Source organism: Acipenser ruthenus, chromosome 1 (assembly GCF_902713425.1).
Source record: "Acipenser ruthenus chromosome 1, fAciRut3.2 maternal haplotype, whole genome shotgun sequence".
In the NCBI taxonomy this organism is placed as follows: domain Eukaryota; kingdom Metazoa; phylum Chordata; class Actinopteri; order Acipenseriformes; family Acipenseridae; genus Acipenser; species Acipenser ruthenus.
In genome coordinates, this window is record NC_081189.1 from 45047413 (window position 1) to 45072167 (window position 24755).

The 24755-nt window shown below is 38.9% G+C and overlaps 1 protein-coding gene across 1 annotated transcript in view; it reads right to left on the bottom strand.

The window, feature by feature from the left end:
* The window catches only part of LOC117421485 (guanine deaminase), an 83646-nt gene extending 59855 nt beyond the window's left edge, over positions 1-23791 (bottom strand). The window contains exon 1 of the mRNA XM_034035955.3: positions 23434-23791. Within this exon, the coding sequence (XP_033891846.3) occupies positions 23434-23562 (129 nt within the window). The 5' untranslated portion in view covers positions 23563-23791. The remainder of the gene's footprint in view (positions 1-23433) is intronic.
* Positions 23792-24755: the final 964 nt, after the last annotated feature.

The following is a 24755-nucleotide window of genomic DNA, read 5'->3' on the forward strand; positions in this document are numbered from 1 at the left end:
AGCAGCCGGTTGTGCACAAACTGTGCTGGTCTTCGCTGGGGACTCCGAAGGGAGCGTCGTATTGGCTTCAGCGCGCCCGTGGGTTAGGGAGGTAAAACCAGCAGGGACTGTTTCTCCTCATTGCTCTACAGCGAACCCTGCTGGCCAGGTGCCCAGTAAACTCACAGTGGACACCTGCAGGGCTGGCCTTTGTCCTCCAGAGTTCGGTAGCTCAATGACATCTGCTCTCGAGTTCCTGGGTGAAAAGGGAAGGTGGCTTGGTCGTGGGATTAGAGAACGACCACGGACTCTTCGGGTCTCCTGAGCTATGTCGGGAATTGCTGTGTTGAGGAGAAAAGTGATTGGGCATTCCAAATTGGGAGGAAATCGTGGGGGAAATTCTAATTGGATACACTACATTTTAAAATAAAAAAATAAAAAAATAAAGACCCATCCACATTCCACACACCTATTTCTGTAAGGATGGAATTAACCCCAAACTTAATAAATTACACTATTTACAAGTGCAGTGTTTCTGCCCTGTCACAGTAATCAAACAACAGGTTTTGCATTTTACATGATAACTGTAACTATGTACTTATCTAACTCAATAAAAAACATTGTTTTAGAAAACTGATCATGTTAACGACCTAAAAGCTATTAGCTATTTACACTATCTGTCATTCTCTTTATTCACTCATCCAGCAAACAAATGCCATACCTACAGAGTGTTATACACAGAGAACAATATTAAATCTGCTGATGTTGTTAAATATTGACTGCGGGGGGGGGGGGGGGGGGGTGCACCTTGGGATTCTGATATTTGATAACTTTAATTTTAGAATGTAATTTTCTAACCCATCACTGTTGGTATAACTTCTGCTGGCCTTTAATCCATTAAGTACCACTTAAGCTGTATTAATGGAATTTGATACATTACATTTAGACTTTACTTTTGCGATTAACAAAATTAGAGTAAGTTATCTTAACAATACAATTAAAATAACAGGTAGATGCCAGTTAAAAATACTCCAAAAAAGTACAAAGTAGCCTGTCCTCAGATGAGGACAGCCACACTTAATGGGATAAGGAAAATTAGATAATATCTTATGAGGGTTATTCATGGAACAGGTGCAAGGGCTGCGTGGAGTAACAACAAGGAATTGAAATAGGAATTATGTGCTTGTGACTTAAGAAAGAGTACAGTATTTAGCCTTGGCTCGCGGAGGGCCACCCTCGTGGAGGTGAGACCGCGCCGAATGGACTCCAAGGCTGGGAAGCAAGCGTCACTTTCCCCAAGGGGAAATGAAGAGAAGGATAGTGCATAGATTAAAGGGAAGTCTAGAAGTCTGCCTGGCTTACAAGGATCGCCTCCGCTAAGGAAGGTCGGCGAGGCCAGACTTCCGAGGCAGCAACGACAGGAACGCTGAAAGAGTGAAAGAAATAAACATGCAAAGAAGGGTTCTCCAGAAAGGGAGATTGGCACAGAAGAACGTAGATAGTTAACCCTTTGTGGTCCTGTGTCGGACCACAAATTACAATTTTCCCTTTCCGGTCCAATGCCGGACCCCTGTCCGACATCATCAAAAAGACGTAAAGCACAGGTCTCTAGTCGTTTTTTCTCCGGAAAAAGCAGAGAAAACTATGAAATGGCCGAGACCAACAGGAGCTGAAATAAAAAATCTGATCAAAGAAACTACGGATATGAGCAATACACATAGCCCCGGCACCACAGAGATAACACGGCCATAAACAAACAAGACAGCTGCTTCTGTATCCAGCGCTCAAAAAGAGTATCACAGACATTTACAGAGCTTTTTGAGATGTTACAATAATAAAATAATGACTTGGATCGCATTATTGAGGAGTTTGGTGATAAAATGAGTGATCAGGAGATGATTTATCAGTATGTAGACACTGAAGAGGTATGTGAAAAATACAGCGAACAAGAGGTGGGGCGGGGCTGGAGATGCAGTACTGAGTGTCCTGTTGATATGCAGTGCCTTTTAAACCTTTTACTGTGAAAAAAAATACTTTTAAACAGTGCGTCTAAAATAAACTGCGTGTGTGAAAATAAATTGGACCTGATGTGCCTGAGAAGCGCTGAATAAATGGACCGCAAAGGGTTAAGAGTACAGGGTTTTCCCTTGGCTCATGGAGATCCGCCTTCATGGAGGTGGGACCGAACCAATCGGCTTCTGAGGCTGGGAAGCACAAAGTGTTAACGTGGCTGACCTCTAAGCTTGGGAAGTGAGCTTCACATGCCCCTAAAAGAGGACCCCCGGCTCCCTGCATCTGCACCATCAATGCATTGAAGAAGGGTTAGTAAAGAAAACAAGTTAATTAGTGGTAATTATTTATCAATAATACAATAAATAATAATAAAAAATCTAACCGCTCCAAGGAGGAAGTGTTAATAGTCTGCACATCACAGACCAGAAAGAGGGAAGCTGTTGTGGGTATTTGTAGATTGCAGAGTTCTTTTGCTGTGCAGGTGTGTTCAGGAGTTCCTGTGGTCTACCTGGTACGAAGTAAGCGGGTTGCACCGCCATTTCCCATTTAATTTTATGTCTGCAGTGCTGCATTCTGTCTTGTTATTTACTGTCTGTGTCTATACGGTATATTGTAGGGCAAGTTTGGACAATATGCAGTATTGGTGAAGCCAGTATTCCAGACTCTCCTGAGGTAACACAGACCGTAATTTTATTGTTTATTTTTGTATTATAGTTTGCTTTGTGGCTGTGTGCTGTAACTTGTTGTTTTCTTTCTGGAAGCAGAATGCCTGTCAGCCACTGTTTCTGTTTCTTGTTGTTTTGTAGCTTGTTAGTTTATCTGTTATTTATTTTCCCTTGTTGTTTTATTCATTTTTGTGTTTACGCACAGGCTAATTTGTCTTTATAGTTTTAATATAATCGTGTGATGTTTTAGTTTTATTGTTTGTGTTTTAGTAATTGTTAGGGGAGCTGCAACGAGAGAGCATCACTATTGTGCATCAGGGCTTTACTATTTTCCCAAAATAAAAGTACAACAAAAAGCAGCAATGCATATAGCACAGCAATGCATAGGCAAGCACTGAAGCTGAGAGAGGTTTGGCAAAACACACCAAAACAAACCACATATAAAAACAAACCAGGCCAAGCCATAAAAGTTATCCATAACAAAAGCACAGAAAAGTGTAACAGTGCACAATGAAAGCCTGGCAAAGCACATGGAAACACAGACAGCAGAAAATGGAAATGAAAAGTCGGGGTCTGCACAGCTAATGCAAACGAAAAAGCAAGACAGAGAATAGTGGTGCATTCCAGAGTTTAAACAGGCTGATTAATTTATAATTTTGATGGGACATAATGGGGGTGCAGCCCTAGCTCGTGCCCCCTGAATCACACGTAAAGGTTATAATAACATAGTTAAATAAGATAATTACTTTCTGTATCTGAATATAGGTTATGCTGAAAAGCAATTTATCCCACTGTTTTGTACCATATGACAGTGTAAGTTCTCTGGACTAAAAATACACCACTTCCAACTCTCTTTGTCGACAACAGATGTCACTGGCCCCAGGAAGCTAAATATTTTTTTTCTTTTCTTTTTTCTGTTTGAGGCTTCCTTTGCATTTTTAATGTATGACTTTTTTGACTGTATATGTACAAGTGTCTGTCTGCGCCCTGCACCGGGTCATTCTTGTAATAAATAAACAAAAAGCTGATTTTAAACTTTAGTGCTGACAACGTCTTTGTGGGGTTTCGTAGTGGCAGTAGCATTTGTACTGGTACCTGTATGTAATAATTGCAATGTTACAATCACTATGTTTAATGTGCATTCTTAAGTAAGGATGGCATTTTAATTAATACAATTACATTAAAAAAATAGTGGAGAAAGTTGCACACACTGCAGCACTGTGCCTAATATTGCACATCCCTTTAAGAAAGTGGATGGCGTGTGGCATGACAGGGTTTTTTTCTCTACCGATATTTTTTAAACAGGCCAAGTGAGACAGAATATAAAGGCAGAGTTTTAGTAGTTTAAAAAAGAGGAGGGAGAGAATGGAGTTACTAACACCACGGCAAGTGTAGGTTATTTAAAAATAGCTCTTTTGTTTGCTTGTCTGCATTCTCGTTTGAAGATAGTTGGCAACAATTTAAAGAATGTTTTTTAGCAACTTTTTTGTCTGGCGATTATGCTTTTCAAGCTTTGTGTAAATGATGGAAGTCAAATATCGCTGAAGCAGAAATTCTTATACTTCTTCACTAGAATTTTAATCCCCATTTGTCCAGCCAACTGAGAGGCAGAGTGAACACAGTTGATGAAATGGTGAGCCTTGGAAGGCAACTTGAAAGTTAATAAAAGCACCACTAAAGGGTCCAGATGCTGGAAAGGGTCCTGCTTCAAGTATGCCAGCAGGGAAGCAGAATACATCTTCCTTTAAAGATAACTTTGCTGTATTTTGTTGGAGGTGTAATGGAACACATCCACCTTGATCATGTCCACAGTACAGAGGGCCGTCTTAAAATGTTCACAAAGGGCCGTATAGTTCAACCCAAGGTGCCGGTGCAAGCAAGGCAGATGAAAGAGGCAATGTAAGAACTAAGAAGAGAACATTGTCACAGTTATTTCTAGTAATCTTTCACAAAGTAAAATAGAAAAGGCACCTGACCCTGATAGTAATAGATCTTTACAGTAAATAAATTCAACTGAATTTGCTCTTCAGCAATTGGTTGTACCAGTCAAATTTCTCCCAAATAGCTGAGTACTTGAATGCTTTGAAGAAAAAAGGAGTGAAGTTTTGTTGGACACCTGAATGTCAAAACACTATGGATATTTTAAAGAAACGTTTGATGTCTCCACCTGTTCTTGGCCATCCAGATTCCACATTACATTTACTGATGCCAGTGCACATGGGTTAGGTGCAGTATTGTCCCAACGAACTCCAACTAATAGTGAAGAAGTGCTGGCATATGCCAGTCATACTTTAACTGCTCCGGAACACAATTATTCTACAACAGAACGAGAATGCCTTGCTGTTGTATGGGCCTTGGAGAAGTGGCAATATTATTTGGAAGGTAGACTTTTCATTGTGATAACAGACCACTCATCTCTGGGTATTTAATACTAGCAAACCCAACTCTCATTTGATATGTTGGGTTCTGCGGCTACAGGAGTTTAATTTTCATGTGGAGTATCGAAAAGGAAAATTGTATGTTGTTCCTGATGCTCTGTCAAGAGCACCACTGGATATGATGGAGAACACATTGCTGTGAGTCCACACCCGAAGTCAACAGGCTGTAGGTATGAGGCTTTTCCTTTAACTGATCCTGACATTTGGAAAGCTCAACAAGAAGATCCCAAATGCCAGAGACTTTATGATGAAATCTTGGCTGCTGAAGAACTGGCCATCGACTCTCCAGTTTTGTGATTTTGGAGGACAAAGTTTACCGAAAGGTTAAATTATCAGGAGAAGGCTACAAATACCAGGTTTTTATACCACAGAAACATCGCAGGGATGATTTGTTAGCCTATCATAATAACAATGACCTCTATCTAGGAGTTCAATGGGAAATACTCAAATTTTAGTTGTTGTAGACTAGTATACAAAATGGGTAGAACTATTCAACCGGCATATGGCTAAAACTGAGACCATTGCTTGTATTTTGAAGTTTTTACAAGATGGGGTACTACCGACTTCATTTTATCAGATCGTGGGCCTCAATCTTTCTGAACTCTTGCAGCAAGTATGTTGGCAACGGCAAGTTGTGAGAAAACTGAAAACAGCTTATCATCCACATACTAATTTTACAGAAAGAATCAATAAGATTCTGAAACCCATGATTGCTTCCTATCTTGCTGACCAACATAAAAATTGGGATAAATAATTAGCAGAGTTCGCATTCGCAATCAACTCAGCCAAACAAGAGTCCACAGGATTTACAAGCTCAATTTGGGACGTCCATTAAGAGAACCATTAGAGCAGGCCTTCAAGAGAACTCCTGCACAGTCAGCAACTCTGGCCTATGAAACAATGACCCAGCTGAAAGACATGCTGGTGAAAATACAGGAAAATCTGGGAAAAGCAAGAACACGTCAACAACGGAATTACAACAAAAATCATAAGTAGCCTACCAGCTAAAAGATGTGGATGAGAACACATCCTTTATGCAAAACTCAACAGTGCTATACAGCCAAATTTGCCCCACGCTGGAAGGGACCATATAGGATTGTGAAGCAACTTGGTCCTGTGAATTACCGCATTGTCTTGGAAGAAACAGGCCAAGATCTTTGAACCGTTCATGTGGCAAATTTGAAGCTATTTTTCCTACAGCCTCTGAACTTGATAGCTATGAAAGAAAAAAAAAGTACTGGATTTGTTTCAGGATGATGGATCTGATGAAGAATTTCATGGTTTTACCTTGGATGATACAGCTACAAGTTCTTGAGACTACGGGGGGGGGAAGACAGAATGTAAAATGCGGATAGTTAGTAGTTTAAAAAAAGAGAGGAGGGACAGAATGGAGTTACTAACAGCACAACAAGTGTAGGTTATTTAAAAATAGCTCTTTTGTTTGTTTTCTGTATTCTCGTTTGAAGGTAATTCAAAATGTTACGGTTTACCTGTCTGTTTAATGAAATAGCTGAAGATGCAGGGAATATGGATCGAACTCTTTTGGTTGGTGAGTGCTGACCAGAGAAACCAAGGAAACTTCTTCTGGAAACAGGTTTGGCTATTTATTTCCCTGCTTTATGCTTCAAGTTTGGAATCGTTTGGAGCATAAGCTAAAACTGAAGTCGTTTGGGCTATAAAGAACTCTTGAACATTATTACTGCCGTGGTGTTTTGTGCAAATATGCTGTTTAGTAAGCACCTGCTATATTGTGTATTGTTTTGCATTATTCTAATAGTAAATAGTAGTTGATTTGAGAAGTGTATCTTATTTGTGTGTGTGTGTGGGGGGGGGTCTCTGTCACGGAACTCCAGAGTTCAGGATTGGTTGATTTGTATGCATTATGTTTATTTGTTTTTGTGTAGGTAAGTTAGTTTTTTTTTTTTTTTTTTGTTCTTACCTATTAAAACTATCATTATTCTAATATTATATAAAAGAAAGCTAACTTAGCCTACCACTTTATTATCTTGTCATGTGTGATGAACTTGAATCTATTCCTTTCTGTAAATTATTATTTTTGATAAACTGATATTAGTTTAACTATTAGTTTTTATGTTGAAACTAAACATTCCTTAGTGGGTAACATGCCTGGGATCAGTGGCTGTATTAAGAAGTTATGGGCAGGATTTTCAAAAAACAGTGTTATTGTATCGAACTTGTGGTATAATAACAAGAGCTTTAGTAGCGAGTAATTTTCACATGAAATGTGTTAATTAAATCAATCCGTTAATGCTTTGAAATTGAGTCGATGAGGTCATTAATGAACGCATTTCATACATTACTTCGTTTCTGAACAACTAAATAAGGGGAACTCATTAATAAAAATGCATGTTAACGAGATCAAGAAAAATTAATGGAAGCATAATTCGCTGTTATGGAAACTACTAGCATACAGCGAGACGGCACTTCCAGCAGCCAAATGGAAATCAAAAATAATGGGAATATCTATTTTGTGTATAATTTGTAAACTTCATTTAAAACAGTGCATTCTGTCATGCAAAATGTACATTTATTTAGATAACTTCACATATAAAATACTGATTTATGATTATCTGGCGTGTGGGTAAAAATCGGACTGCACTGATTTAAAAAAATGTTAACTTTTTTTTTTTCTTGGATGCCATCTATGTGTATTAGTTGGAATTAATTTTCTTATGTTGACATCTACTTTTGTATGTATGTATGTACGATTGTAGGTTATTGTGACAGTGTGCCCCGCCCATGTGTGTGTTATGTGTTATGTTATTATTATTATTATTATTTATTTCTTAGCAGATGCCCTTATCCAGGGCGACTTACAGTCGTAAACAAAAATACATTTCAAGAATCACAGTACAAGTATTAATACAATTAAGAGCAAGATAAAATACAATGACTTCGGTTCTACCAAGTACAAGTATATGACTAAATACGATTAAAAAACTAATATATCTGAATGAATTAGAAATTGGTTTTCTGAAAAGGACAATAATAAACCAATTACAATTCAGCTGTATACATAGATTTAACCTTTAGGAAAACATGGCATTCGTGAATCCATTTTAGATTGCATAATGTTTTTCTCAAAGTTCTGGCAGGACAACTTCCTGAACGCCACACAAACTGTTCAAAAAAGTATTTTTAATACAACAATTGGCGAAATTATTGTAGCCTAATAAAGTGTCATTTGCTTATATGTAGAATTGTTTTGTGACTGTGGTTTTTGATGACAAATGCGACATAAGTAATCTAAAATAATCGACGCATCCATTTTGTATTATGTTACGTAAATTTTAGGTCTCCTACCTGAAAAAGCAAAAATATAATCGTTCACATAGGGCAGTCTCTCATTAGCCATTAGCTGTATACCATAAAGAAGGATAATCAACAATTCAAACGAACGTGACTTCCAGTCGCCACAACCCTGTCGCCACCTACTGGCAGGAGGTGGTAGCAACTGCCCAATGTATTTCAATGGAATCAAGTTTCTCTTTTTAATTAACTAACAGGATCGACTTATCGCTAATGCCTCTTGCGAGATTTCCTGAATGAGAAGACATCTGATGACAGTAAGAGAAACTTCTCCCAAAGCACCTCAGCGACACAAGGTGGTCAGCTCGTGCAGATGCACTTCACAGTTTATCATTCAACTACAAAAGCTACAAATCTGTGCTACAGTCTCTTGGTGCAGACACTCTGCAGAAGAGCGACACATGAGCAGAGGCAAGCTCGTTAGTTGAAACTATGGATCAATTGGAGACTGCATTTATGACAGTATTTTGGATTAAAATCCTTACAAGAATAAATGAAACAAGTAAACTTCTGCAGTCTGAAACAATGGACCTAAGCACAGCTGTGGCACTATTGAAGTCACTATCCGAGTTTCTGGAAGCACAACAGAACGATTCTGCAATGTCTTTAAGTCCTATAGCTAACTTCCAGTTGCAGTGGCAGGACGTCCAAAGCGTATGGCTGACGACAGTGTAGAACCTGCTATTGTGCTGACTGGTGAAGAGAAGTTCAAAGTGGGCTTGTTCTACGCCATAGTTGACTCACTCGTCAGCCATCTCAACAAAAGAATTCATGCATATTCAGAAATAAACAACTGTTGCTGTTAAAGAGTCTCTCGAAAATGTAATCAAATTATATTCAGATGACCTCAATGAAGAGATTTTTGATCAATGGGTACAATGACGCTCACTTCTTAAGGAGTTCACCTCTAAGCCATCATCACAATCTCCGCCTACACCGCTACAAATGCTTACCATAATGAACATGCATAAGTTGCAAACGGCATTAACCTGACACTACCAGTCTCAAACTGCAGTGGTGAAAGGTCTTAAAAAGGATAAAAAGTACTTTACGTGCTACAATGGTTCAAGAAAAACTGAACAGTCTTTCTCTGTTATGAATTGAATCTGAGATGGTAAACTCCGTAGACTGTTCCAGTTTAACTGAAACTTTTGCTGCAGCAAAGGCACGCCGAAAGTTTTTTATATGCAAAAGGGCCATTTTTGTCATTCCCCCCTAAAATTTTGAAATCCACCCCATTTGCTGGAGTATAGCGGGGAAATCCCCCTCAGCACAAAATTCAAGCCCTGATAGTTCATATGAGAAATGTGAAGTTTCTCTTTTAGTGGGAACACCGCACGGCTGGTGTTTTGGCCAGCTTTGACTTTTGTTAGCTGTTTTTATCCAAAGTGTTTTTTTGTATTTTTGTATTTGTCTTTTCTTTTCTGTACACGTGTGTGTATCCTTCTGCACTTGGACTACTCTCGCTGTAGGGACTTGCCCCTCCTATATAGCCACATGCATGCGTGCGTGTGGCTGCATCCGGTGCACTACCTCTCCAATCAGCTCCAGGACATGGCAGGGCCCAAGCCAGTGGCTATCCAGCTTGGGGCAATGGCCACGCTTTCTCCTGGGACTGAAGACCCAGACTAGCTCTCCGGCGTTGAAGTAGTGCCCTCGAGTCCTGAGGTTGTAGTTCTGCTTCTGCCTGACGCCAGCGGCCTGCTGTTGGTGCGAAACAGTGGGCTACCACTAGCCTCCTGGCATACTCAGGACCCGGGGGCACACTGGGAATGTCTTGGGGGCGGCCGAAGACCATCTCCTCTGGTGTGAAGAGCTCACGCCCCAGCATGAGCAGGGCTGGAGTGCAGGCAGTGGAGTCCTGTACAGCTGAATGACAGGCCAGCAACACAAGAGGCAGGTGGATGTCTGTGGCAAGGATGACTTTGAGTGGCGTGGGTGGCACATGGCATGCAGACGGCATCCCCTGGTGACGGCGAGCAGGCGACCCCAGGCGAAGCAGAGCCGGCGACCCCCGGCGAGGCAGAGCCGGCAACCCCAAGCGAGGCAGAGCCGGCAACCCCAAGCGAGGCAGAGCCGGCAAACCCAGGCGAGGCAGAGCCGGCGACCCCAGGCAACGCCGGTCCCGGACCCCCAAACTGCAGCAGCTCCGGACCCTCCGACAGCGACAACTCCGGACCCTCGGGCAGTGAACTCGGGAGGAAAGCCCCTGGCCATGAAGGCAGCAGCGGGAGCTCCACTTCTCCCTTGTGCTCTGTAGCCAGCGGCTTCGGCCCCAGACTTTCCATCAGCACAAAGGCATCCCCGGGCATTATCGTGGAGGCATCCCCAAGCGGTGAAGTGCAGGCATCCCCGAGCGGTGACGTGCAGGCACCCTAGGCATTGCAGGCTCGGCAGCCCTAGGCGGTGCAGGCCCTAGCCGCAGGCAGTCTCCCTCTGGTGGTGGAGGTCTTCCTCTAGCCTGCCATCGGGAGGTCCTCCTCGTTCCAGTCCGGGTCCACCAGCCATTCGAGCATTTCTTCCGTCTCCTCCCTCAGGGCCGCTAGATGCTCTGGCTGCTGCGGAGGTTGCTGTTGCTGCCTTCTGCAGCTGTGCTTTCCCATTTAAAAAAAAAAAAAGATTTGCTCAACAATAACAATAAATAAATAAATAAAACACCTGCATTATCTCTGGTCTGAGTCCTGGAGGCGCTGTTATCCCATGGTCACACCAAAAATTAATTAAAAGGGTTGAACATTTTGATGTTTATATTTTGAATTTTTTGCACCTTTATGAAATGGTTGATAATGTGATCTTTTCATTTGATGACAAATGTATTATTTTGATGCGAATATTTGATTTTGAGACATGTATTTTGAGATTTGAAAGCATTATTGCATTTTGCAAAGGATTTTTGAAGTTCATTTTGACTTGTGTGTTAACTGTTTTGGTAACGTAGGATATTGTTTCAGGAAATGTGTTTAAGCAATTGAGAAAAACATTTTAATTGTATGATGACATTTCCTGCCTTGTCTGCAGTTTTTCATTACCAATCAATAATACGGTTTTCAATCAATGATAATGAGAAAGCGTCTCCTGACAATCTGAAAACTTCTCTGCGCATTTCAAAAAGGCTAATGCTTATGCTTATATTAAGGAAGATTAAATAATATTGCTTTTGCAAGAAAAGAAGTGACAACATTTCATTTGATCAGAAAAAGGAATACGATGTAATCTTATTACAGCTTGATCCATGTCTCAGCCTATACTGTTGACTCAAAAAAATAAACTCCAGCCAAGATCAGCAAAGAAATCAGCCTTCATAAAATGGGTAGTTATCTAATTCAAATTGTCAGAAGATGCTTTCTCATGATCATTGATTGGTACCGAAAAACTGCGTAGATTGACAATAATGGAATAGGCAGGACATTTCATCATGCTTAACATGTTTTTAGCAGGTTCATTTCCATTTTAAGTGATACCTGTCAGCTTACATACGACGGCCCTGAAGTGCAAAACACAAATACAAATAAAAAACACAAATACAAATAAAACAACACAAACACAAAACACAAAACACAAAACACAAATCCAAATCCAAATCCAAATCCAAAACACAAATACAAATCACAAAACACAAATACAAATCGAAAAACACAACAAATACAAATCCAAAACACAAATACAAATCGAAAAACACAAATACAAATAAAAACACAAATACAAAAAGCCCACAACACAACAGAAGTAATTTCACAATGGAAATACTATTGAGGCCACTCCTCCAGATACCCCAGCACAGTCTCCACATGTTTCTGGAGAAGTTGAAGCTGTTTAGAAAGTGTAAGCTGAGTCTTTAGTAACTTAGACTTAGTTTGCCATGGTATATTTGTCAGTGTTACTTGGTATAACAACGGTAAGTATCATGCTTACCATGAGTTTTGTGTACAGTAATACTAGCATTTAAAAACTATTATTTTAGTTAGACAACATTTTACTTGATTTTTTGTAGCTCAAAAAAGTTAGGCTTCGATGTCTGTGAATTTCTAGTTGTTTTAAAAAAGCATCATAAAAGGTGTTTTACACAATGCTGTTGAGGTTAGTGCAATTTCAATGCGCGAAGATCAAAGTTTACTTCTGGGTCACAGCACATTTATGATTTAAATATAAGTGCACTTCTCAGTTGTTGTTTTTATGTCATCAAACTTTGGGTATATACTATGCTGTTAGAGGTACAGGACTATAAAGTTAATCTTTTGCACAGCCATGATTGTGGAAATGTTAAGCAATACCAATGGTGTATTGTGACAAGCAGGCTGTAGTGGTGACATCAGACCCGGAAGAAACACATAGTACTGTGAGGTGAAATGTGAATTGTGCTGTTGCGTGCTTTAATAATGAACTAAATAAAAAGGTTTTAAACAAAAACAGCACACGGCACTTGCGGCCAAAATAAATAGACAAACAAAACAGACTAACACTTAAACGAACAGTGGACTAACAGACAAACAAACAAACACGGTGAGTCAAAACAAATACTTATTATTTTAGTTTATTTTAGTTTCTTTTACTCTACTTATCTCTCCCGTTCTCTACTCACCGAATACCCAACCCCGAGTGAGTAAAACATGCATCTATATATATACGGTTGTGCTGGGATTCAATTACCAATTAATTATTCACTTGAATCCCAGCACGTGAACTAATCTGTGAAAACTCCGTGCTCATATTTTAAGTACTTTAAATGCACGTGAAGTGAAGTGCAATCCCTGTGCCTAAATACAATTATACATTTTAAATACTTGTGCTCATTACCCACATTATATCCCGTGTACCAACTACAATACACCAACATTAACACACGCAACATACAACATAAAACACAAAAATACACACAGGGGCGGGGCACATTGCCACATATATATACAGTACTGTGCAAAAGTTTTAGACAGGTGTGAAAAAATGCTGTAAAGTAAGAATGCTTTCAAAAATAGACATGTTAATAGTTTATATTTATCAATTAACTAAATGCAAAGTGAGTGAACAGAAGAAAAATCTAAATCAAATCCATATTTGGTGTGACCACCCTTTGCCTTCAAAACAGCATCAATTCTTCTAGGTACACTTGCACAAAGTCAGGGATTTTGTAGGCATATAGTCAGGTGTATGATTAAACAATTATACCTAACAGGTGCTAATGATCATCCATTCAATATGTAGGTTGAAACACAATCATTAACTGAAACAGAAACAGCTGTGTAGGAGGAATAAAACTGGGTGAGGAACAGCCAAACTCAGCTAACAAGGTGAGGTTGCTGAAGACAGTTTACTGTCAAAAGTCATACACCATGGCAAGACTGAGCACAGCAACAAGACACAAGGTAGTTATACTGCATCAGCAAGGTCTCTCCCAGGCAGAAATTTCAAGGCAGACAGGGGTTTCCAGATGTGCTGTCCAAGCTCTTTTGAAGAAGCACAAAGAAACGGGCAACGTTGAGGACCGTAGACGCAGTGGTCGGCCAAGGAAACTTACTGCAGCAGATGAAAGACACATCATGCTTACTTCCCCTCGCAATCGGAAGATGTCCAGCAGTGCCATCAGCTCAGAATTGGCAGAAAACAGTGGGACCCTGGTACACCCATCTACTGTCCAGAGAAGTCTGGTCAGAAGTGGTCTTCATGGAAGACTCGCGGCCAAAAAGCCATACCTCCGACATGGAAACAAGACCAAGCGACTCAACTATGCACGAAAACACAGGAACTGGGGTGCAGAAAAATGGCAGCAGGTGCTCTGGACTGATGAGTCAAAATTTGAAATATTTGGCTGTAGAGAGCGGTACACGAATGAGTGTCTGCAGGCAACAGTGAAGCATGGTGGAGGTTCCTTGCAAGTTTGGGGCTGCATTTCTGCAAATGGAGTTGGGGATTTGGTCAGAATCAATGGTCTCCTCAATGCTGAGAAGTACAGGAAGATACTTATCCATCATGCAATACCATCAGGGAGGCATCTGATTGGCCCCAAATTTATTCTGCAACATGACAACGACCCCAAACATACAGCGAAAGTCATTAAGAACTATCTTCAGTGTAAAGAAGAACAAGGAGTCCTGGAAGTGATGGTATGGCCCCCACAGAGCCCTGATCTCAACATCATCGAGTCTGTCTGGGATTACATGAAGAGAGAGAAGCAACTGAGGCTGCCTAAATCCACAGAAGAACTGTGGTTAGTTCTCCAAGATGTTTGGGCCAACCTACCTGCCGAGTTCCTTCAAAAACTGTGTGCAAGTGTACCTAGAAGAATTGATGCTCTTTTGAAGGCAAAGGGTGGTCACACCAAATATTGATTTAATGTAGATTTTTCTTCTGTTCACTCACTTTGCATTTTGTTAATTGATAAATATAAACTATTAACATGTCTATTTTTGAAAGCATTCTTACTTTACAGCATTTTTTCACACCTGCCTAAAACTTTTGCACAGTACTGTATATAGCACGGCCAACCAACTTATAACACTAGTCGTATACTTCTCTTTCAAATAAACTTCTAATGATTTTGAATGTGAGGTTCTTAAGAACGGTATTGTCACTGTTTGTGCCCCGGCACCTCTCTCTGTGCAAACTAAAAACTGCTAAATTTCATACATTTTAATTAAATTATAGCTTTGTAAAAAAAAAAAAGTACAAGAAGATATTTGGGTTTAAAAATGTAAAAAAGGCCTGGAACAGAAAGATGGTTCAACAGGTGTTGATAGATCAACATAAGATTTTATACTAATAGTCTACTTGATGCGAGAGTTGTGCGACATTTTTTCAAATAAAATAGCGGCAGTTGAGTTGGTTTGCTGCAGCAGAGTGCCCGAAGGATAACATCTATAGACTTAAGAAAAATGGTTCCACATAGAACCAAAAAGGGTTCTTTACCATATGGCTGTGGTGGAGCCCTTTACATGCAAGAATCAAAATAACATTATTTTTTCTTCATTTTACCTATTTTAGTACCTATATATATATTGTGAGAAAGTGTAGTCCTGGGGAGCAAGAGACTACACCTCCCAGAAGGTCACTGGCTGAAAAGCCTTAATTTCTGTAATTGTTTAATTACATGTGTTAATTGTTTTATTAGTAATTATCACCTGCACCTGGCTATCATTGTAAATTAGAGCCAGGTGCAGGGTATTTAAAGAAAGCAACCAGTCTGTTCTGGCCTGCTGAAGAGTGAAGAGCCCGGTTGGGTGTTCAATCGTAAAGAAAGGTAGTGTGAAACCTAGTGGTGGGAAAAGTGAATCCTCTTGAACCACTGAACCCTCTGAACCATTTGCTTCATAAAAGATTCACTGAGCTGAATCACTTGAAGCGCTTTGTGCTTCATAGTGACATCTATTGGTAGAGCCGAATCATTGAACATACTTGAACTTGAACATACGAGTTACACACAGGCTGCTATTGCCTGGAACTTGGCATTTAGAAATTATGATCTGTAGCCTAATGTACACGAAAGACACCATAAAGCACGCTTTTTACAGGCTCTGTCAGTGTCATTTGTGACTTACAAAATGAAGTTACATTGTATAATTTCTCTGTTATCTGGTTATATATCAACCACACATGTGATTACCCAACAAAAAAGCCAGTCACGCATACGCATTATCATACTTGAAATTTAAAATTGTTGTACAATCGAAAACACGATAATGTTGCTTTAGAAAGGGAGGCAAATCTGACCTCAGGAAATGTACTTGGCTGGGAAATTAGTGTTGAAACAAGTAAGATATTTGATATTTCATTTGTTAGCCATTTTCCCGGCGGCGCAACAAGTTAGTAAGTCATGTAATTAGAAATGCTTGTCAAGCGCAGGATCAAATCCCTACTCCTCCGAGGAAGTGTGCGTGTAGAGAACTTGTTTTAGATTTTAAAAAAATAATAAAAATTTTCCAAAATTCAAAACTAAAAGAATCATACTTGCTGATATTTTTTTAAATAAACTAATTGAAAAAAGAGAGAAATAATAAATGCTTCCTTCCAGGAGTAATCTAGGCTATATTTCAACAAAACATTGTATTGATTCAGGTTCAGCCAGATCACGTTATGTGCGGAACACTGTTTGCTTCATATGGTTCGAGGCGGATTACGTCATTTGTTTGCTTCATATGAAGCAGTGGTCATTTGAATCACCTGAAGTAGTGAATCACTGAATCATGTGACTGATCCGAAGCCTCAATTAGCTCCTGTGAGCGATTTGAAGCCTCATTGAGGCAAAATGCTGTGTATGATTTGAAGCCGCAATGAAGCAATGAATCTTGTGAATGAACCCGGACCTCTGGATTGAGGTTGATTACTTCATCTCAATAAACTCATAGAGCCGCCACGGATCCCACAGTCACAACACAAACATCAACAAGATATGGTGCTTTAAGGTGTAATGGTGTTTTTTCAATAGTCTAGTAATTTGATATTTATAAATTATATTTATTTTGTTGATGTATCACAATGAAATAATATTGAATTCAAGACTTCTTTGACAAAGGTTTTCTGGAAAACATCTCAAATAATCATTACATTTATTTTTATAATAATTAACAATAATTAAACTCCTCCAATTTCACATAGTAGTAGCCAGCATATATATATATATATATATATATATATATATATATATATATATATATATATATATATATATATATATATTTTGATTTAACAAAGATTAATTGAAATTAATTTAAAATGTAATCTGGCAAACAGTATATTCTTCCTTCCAGTTCTAACCTACGTCAGCGAAGCATTATTGATTCGAAGTAAAGCGTTGTATTAGTGGTTTGTGTCTTCTTTTGTAAATATACCATCAAAACGTTTCGATAGTACACCTACGACACCGTCAGCAAGAGTTTACTCTGTGAGCGTGCGTGACTGAACACCCCGAGCGTCTGCAGCTTCACAGGATCCGTAGAACTGCTGGTGTTTGTGTCACGTGATGTATTGCTTCATGTGAACCAATTGAACCTTCTATTCACAACACTGTTTGCTTCTAATGGTTAAGACGGGTCGAAGCGGGTGAGGCTTTTTACCCATCACTAGTGAAACCTGGTATAGTGTTTTGTGTTAAAACTGTGTTTATTTTGTTTTGTTTTGTGTTACAGGTAAACAGCTTAGCTGTCCTGTTTTATAGTTAGGTTCCTGTGTTGTGTTTAGTTAGTGCTCATTAGAGATAGGTGTTTATTTTGTTTGTGTTATTATTTTTAAAAAAATAGCGTAAAAGCAATTTAAAACCTCCATTCCTGTGTGTTGGGTCTATTTTTGGTATTTAATCATATCTTGATGTAACTATCACTGCCACTGTTATCTGCTGTATTACTGAATTGTATTTTGTCACACTTGTACTTGCGTGAACTATAGTCATTGTATTTATCTTGCTCTTATTGTATTACTTGTACTGTAACACTTGAAATGTATTTGCTTACGATTGTAAGTCGCCCTGGATAAGGGCGTCTGCTAAGAAATAAATAATAATAATAATAATTTTTAAGAGCCAAGAACCCGAGTGGTGCAAGCTCGGTTAGATATGGTGGCAGTGAGTGTGGGCACCCCTACGTCCCAGGAAATGGATGCAGAATTAAAAGAGTTGATCACCATGATCAACAGAAACACCGCTGCTCAAGTGGAGCAGAACGAGAGATGAAGAGTGGAGTTAAGGCTGCCAGAGCGGGAGCCTACAGAGCTGGATCTGCAAATCCATAAGTGGGAGCTAGAGTCGGCGAGAGAAGCCTCGCGGTCTCCTGCACCAGAGGAGCTGGTGCTGGGTGAAGAACAGGAGGAAGAGTCCATCTCGGAGCCAGAGGAAGTGGAGCCATGGTCATCTCTGGAGCCATGGGCTGCAAGCAAGGGGGAGGAGGTGAGACACCTACCTCCATCACAGCACCAGAAACCACCCCTGCAAGCCAGTCCAGCGCTGCCGAGTGTGGTTCCTTGTACCGGTGTTGTGTTTAGTTAGTGCTCATTAGAGCTAAGTGTTTGTGTTATTATTAAAACCTCCATTCCTGTGTGTTGGGTCAATTTTTAAAGGGGCAAAGAACCAGAGTGGTTCAAGCTCGGTTAGATATATATAAAAAATGAAAGACAGTTTAATCCCATCAGATTCTATAGTGGGGCCCCAACCCTCACCCACAAAAAACTTTTCATAATCATACTGGACATGTTTATCACACATAAGGAGGTGTCAGGTTTAAAAATCGCACACACATACATTTACAGTTCTCAATGTATTTTAAATATAAATCATTGCGCTGAAATAACACTAATGTGTTTTGGGTAGGCTACACCTTACATTATGTAAAAATATAAATCTATACAGTATACAGTACAGTAGTAAACCAGAAATGTCACAGAAATTTGTTTTCAGGGCTTTTAAGTACACCCTGACTTTAGTGAAAATTAGGTACTTGGGTGTTTGTTTCAAAAATACACTGAGCACAACTGGCAACACACTAGAAAAAAGCGGACTGGGGAATGCCAGCAACAATTGCGACTGTTTAAAACATGCTTTCAAAAGTTCTTAACAAATCGATGCAATTGTAAAGGTCGCAATTGAATTGCCAGCAGCTTTAGTACATATAATTACAATATTTTTGATCCCTCATTTGCACTATCTCCACCCTGTTTTGTGAATTTCTGCAGGAGGACACCCAGAATTACATATTCATTTAAGGCTAAAGCTCAAATAAGAACTGGGCTGCAAAGCATTCATTAAAATGATGCTAACAGCGTTGTGTTTGCTTAATACATTTCACACTAGACTTCCGACTGGTTTGCATGTGGTTTGCAACAATTGCGACAGATGCAACACTTTAGTACTTCTACCCCTTTATGTTTTGCAGACTTTAGTATTGCATTTAAAAAAAAAAAAAAAACTTTCATCTTCAGCGTAATGGGCGTTGCACTTTATAATTCATTATGGAGGGAAATATCTACATTCTCCCGATTGTGGAGCTGCCATATAAAAATGTGAGACACGTCATGAAGCTAATTTGATATGAATCATATGCAAAGTTTGAAATAGTTGAGTAGACCGTACACGACATCGTAGGAACCTGTTAATTGCAATATTTCCAAAAAGCATCAAAGTAGAAATTTGTAAAGAAACACAATTGAGATTATATATATATATATATATATATATATATATATATATATATATATATATATATATATATATATATATGCAGTGCATAAGTATTCACCCCCCTTGGACTTTTCCACATTTTGTAGTGTTACAACCTGGAATTAAAATGGATTTAATTAGGATTTTTTATCACTGATCTACACAAAATAGTCCATAATGTCAAAGTGGGGAAAAAAATCTACATATTTTTCAAAATTATTTACAAGTAAAAAACTGAAAAGTCTTGATTGCATAAGTATTCACCCCCTTTGCTGTGACACCACTAAATAAGCTCTGGTGCAACCAATTGCCTTCAGAAGTCACATAATTTGTTGAATGGAGTCCACCTGTGTGCAATTAAAGTGTCACATGATCTCAGATTAAATACACCTGTTTCTGGAAGGCCCCAGAGTTTGTTAGAGAGCATATCTAAACAAACAGCATCATGAAGACCAAGGAGCTATCAAAACAAGTCTGGGATAAAGTTCTGGAGAAGCACCAATCAAGGTTGGGTTATAAAAAAATATCCCAAACTTTGAACATCCCCCGGAGCACCGTTAAATCCATTATTAAAAAATTGAAAGAATATGGCACAACTGTGACTCTGCCTAGAGAAGGCCATCCACCAAAACTCAGTGACCAGGTAAGGAGGGCATTAGTCAGAGAAGCAACCAAGAGGCCAATGGTAACTCTGAAGGAGCTGGAGAGATCCACAGCTGAGATGGGAGAAACCGTCCATGGGACAACTATAACCCGGACGCTCCACAAAGCTGGGCTTTATGGAAGAGTGGCGAGAAGAAAGCCATTGCTGAAAAAAACCTATATCAAATCCCGTTTGGATTTTGCCAAAAGGCATGAGGGAGACACAGCAAACATGGAAAAAGGTTCTCTGGTCTGATGAAACCAAAATTGAACTTTTTGGCCTTAGCGCAAAACGCTATGTGTTGCGCAAAGCCAACACTGCTCATCACCCTGAGAACACCATCCCCACGGGGGGATGCTTTTCATCGTCAGGGACTGGGAAACTGGCCAGGATTGAGGGCAAGATGGATGGAGCCAAATACAGTGAAATTCAAGAGGAAAATCTCTTTCAGTCCGCAAGAGACCTGGGACAGGGGTGGAGCTTCACCTTCCAGCAGGACAATGACCCTAAACACACAGCCAAAGCTACACTGGAGTGGTTTAAAAACAAGAACCTGAATGTCTTAGAATGGCCCAGTCAAAGCCCAGACCTCAATCCGATTGAGAATCTGTGGCAAGACTTGAAAATTGCTGTTCACCAACGGTCCCCATCCAATTTGACAGAGCTTGAGCAATTTTGTCAAGAAGAATGGGCAACCAACAAATGTCTTTTTTTTTGTTGTTTAATTAACTTTTGTGTCACTATAAAAAATATTTGGCACCTTCAAAGTGTTAAGTATGTTGTGTAAATCAAATGGTAAAAATCCCAATTAAATCAATTTTATTTCCAGGTTGTAACACTACAAAATGTGGAAAAGTCCAAGGGGGGTGAATACTTATGCAAGGCACTGTGTGTGTGTGTATATATATATATATATATAAACCTTAAATAAACACCCCGGCGTTTATTTATAATATTTGCCAGTAGCCCGGTGCTTATTGGAGACTGGCAACTATTTGAGACTCTGCGTTTACTATGTAAGATAACTAACGTCTGCAAATACTTCAGATGCAATAATGGAAAAGCTGCCTGCACACAGAAAATGAACAAACAGAAGAACGAATCTGTATTGAAAAGCTCAATTGCATCTACCACTGTTAATAATAATAATAATAATAATAATAATAATAATAATAATAATAATAATAATAATAATAAAAACAGTAAAATCCACTAAAGACAGCCTATAAATATAATAATAACACAAGCGTGTTTTAAGGTAGGCTTGCATCACAATAAAAAACAAACATGGTTTTAAAATTAATAAAAGCAATAAGTAGCATCTTTATTAACACATATTCAATTTATTATCACCACGAGTCACTCCATTCACTTTCAATATGATATTAGATCAAACATTGCCAAAGTGAAAATAAAACCCGATAGCTTCCCCATAGCTTGGATGTTATTCACAATATAATAATATAATAATAATAATCTTTATTTATAGAGCGCCTTTCATACCACAAGGTTCAAGGCGCTGCACAAAAAACAAAAAAGAAGGTAACAGAACACAAAGATTAAAATCAAACTTAATAAAAAGGCATAAATTGATGAATAAGTTAAACAGGTTTAAAAAAAAAAACATCATATATCGCAAAAAGAAAAAAAAAAGACACAGTTTAAAACAACTAAAAACAACAATATATAAAATCAAAAAGCTAAATTATAAAAATAGGTCTTAAGCCTAGATTTAAAAGTAGCTACTGTAGGTGCACCTCTGACATGGTCGGGGAGAGAGTTCCACAGCTGCAGAGCACGAACACAAAAAGCAACTTCTCCTTTCCTCCTGAGCCTCACCCTCGGAATACAGAGGAGGCCACTATTAGTCAACCTCAATGCACGCCGAGGCTGATAAAGAGACAAGAACTCTGAGAGGTAATCTGGTGCCATTCCATTTAGTGCTTTAAAAAGGACCCTTGCAGCCTTAATAAAGCTTGGCTAATAAGTCCAGAAAAAAGAGCATTACAGTAGTCCAGTCTACATGAAATAAAAGCATGGATTACTTTTTCAGCATCAGATAAAGACAGAAATTATCTAATTTTGGCAATGTTTCTTAGATGATAAAAACATACTTTTGTAATCATTTTAATATGCGACTCGAAACTTAAAGTAGAATAAAAAATAACACCCAAATTTCTCACTTCAGACTTCAAATTAGGAGTTAAGTCCTCCAAATGTATTTCTGATAAATCAATTTGTTGCTGAGAGCCTCCTATCAACACTTCTGTCTTATCAGAGTTTAATTGCAGAAAATTTAAGGACATCCAAGTTTTGATGTCAGTGATACACTCAAGTAAGGCTGCTGTTGTGCTAATGTCACCAGGTTTCACAGAGATGTATAACTGTGTATCATCAGCATAGCAATGTTAATTTAAAGCATGTTTATCAATAATCTGGCCTAGAGGTAACATGTATAAAGAAAATAATATCGGACCAAGAATCGAACCCTGAGGGACACCACAGGTAATATTTGCTAAACCCGACACAGACTCCCCAGGTGAAACAAAGAACTGTCTGTTTGTAAGGTAGGATCTAAACCAGTTTAGTACTTTACCATCTTGGCCCACCCATCCCTTAAATATGTACATACTGTCCAAGTTAAAAGACTTAAAAACCCACCATACTCACAGACATGACTTATTTTCTTTTCGTTTTTTTAAGAATATGATTTGTGGCTTACTATTTTTTTTAACCATTAAGGAAGTTTTTTTTTTTTTTTTTTTTTTTTTTTTAATGCACTTAGTTACAGTATCTAAAACTAAAATGGGTTCTTACCAATAAAATATTATGGTACAGATTTGCTTCTCTAACTCACAATCTCCCAAATCGTTTAATATACTGTCCTTCTCTTTTTTCTTTTACCATCAGATTTATAAAAGCTGAATCCCTAGGTATCAAAAATTAAATACATTTAAAATAAAATCCATTCATAACATTACCGCATTATCTCATTGCTGACAGCAGGTTCGTTGTTAGTTAAAAGCAGTTAATTTGGTAGCCTAATTTAATTTCGGTAAAACGTGACATGGCATTTACGCCTCGTTTCACAGACCAACATGAGCACTGCTCTTGGATTACTTTACCCAAAGTAACATGTACTGTTAATAGGTGTCTATGAAGCAGCCATTAAAACGTTAAGTAAATAGGTAATATATTTTGGAGAATAATTACCTCAATACTGAAACTCACCTTTCCAGCTTCACTAACACCCAAAATAAAATTTTCCAAAATTTCCATTGGGGAAGTGTGTGTGGAGTGAACAAATGCCCCCTTAAACACGCTGGTGATACGTATAACAGACTCGTTGCAGCTTGTCATCTTGAAAGCAGTCTGACAATATAGTGGAGAAAATAAATCCTTTATACCGATCTGCAACTCAAGAAACCCACGTATTCTCCTTTTGCGTGTGGGTGACGACAGCCTCAGTTTTCACAAGTGGACGTTGGACTGCACCTGACTAATGAGTTCTACCCAATGGTACTGCACTGTTACACAAACAAGGTTAGATTTACACAATTCGTTTTTAAAAAGGACAATGTGAAAGTGACGCCAACGTCTGTGCATTAAGTATGAACATAAAAATGTTATACAGTTGTTATTTATTGTCAGCTATAAATCACTATATTGTAAATTATTTCCTTCTGTCGATCTCTAGTTTATAATAACAGATCGAATTTATTCTTAAACTGTTTTATTAGGGCATTTTTTATGGTAACTAAATCAAACCATATTTTATTTGTCAATAAACTTTCGTCATCAGTTTATCAAGCTTTACAGAGCATAGGTTTAATATGGGCTTAATTAATTTGACATTGTGTATCTCTGGATTTATGTTGGGTCAGTTATGCAGTGGCATGAAAAGGTTTACAAGCAGGATCATACAATAATTGTCAAAACTAACAAAGTTTTTATTGTGGAAACAGCAGGCAGGGGAACAAATAGTTCCCTTTCAATTCGAAGATGACCGCCAATGATACTTTTGGTATATGCCTGCTTGTCAGGTATTCGCTGAGCATTTTGTATCAAAGCTGCCGATAGCCCCCTCCGCGGAGTGACGTCCTCGGTCCCGCCTCACCGAGGTAATAAATAGACACTGCGTGAAGACGTCAGTCTTCTTTGCCTTTCACAGCCAGGTTGATTTCCATTACACGAGAGTAGATGTTAAAACTTCATGCTGATTTGAACTTGGCTCTCGCCAAGATAAGCACCAACTAAGATGTAGCTTTACAGTAAACTAATGTGATCCATATGTGTCTCCATCCATTTACGTTTCCTTCCATATGATGATGTAGATATCCTTCTGTCTGGTGTTAATGGCTGAAGTGTAATGCTGGCTCCAGGGATCAGCTTATTTTGCCTCCCTGGCGCATCAGCACACACAACGGCTGCGATGCTGGCTCCGGGGATCAACCACAGTGCGGCCTCCCCAGCGTATCAGCATGACAACCGTCTGGATTGAGCGAAGTAGGGTACATCTCTGGGGTTTTCAAGTGGGTACCTTCCATCCTCAG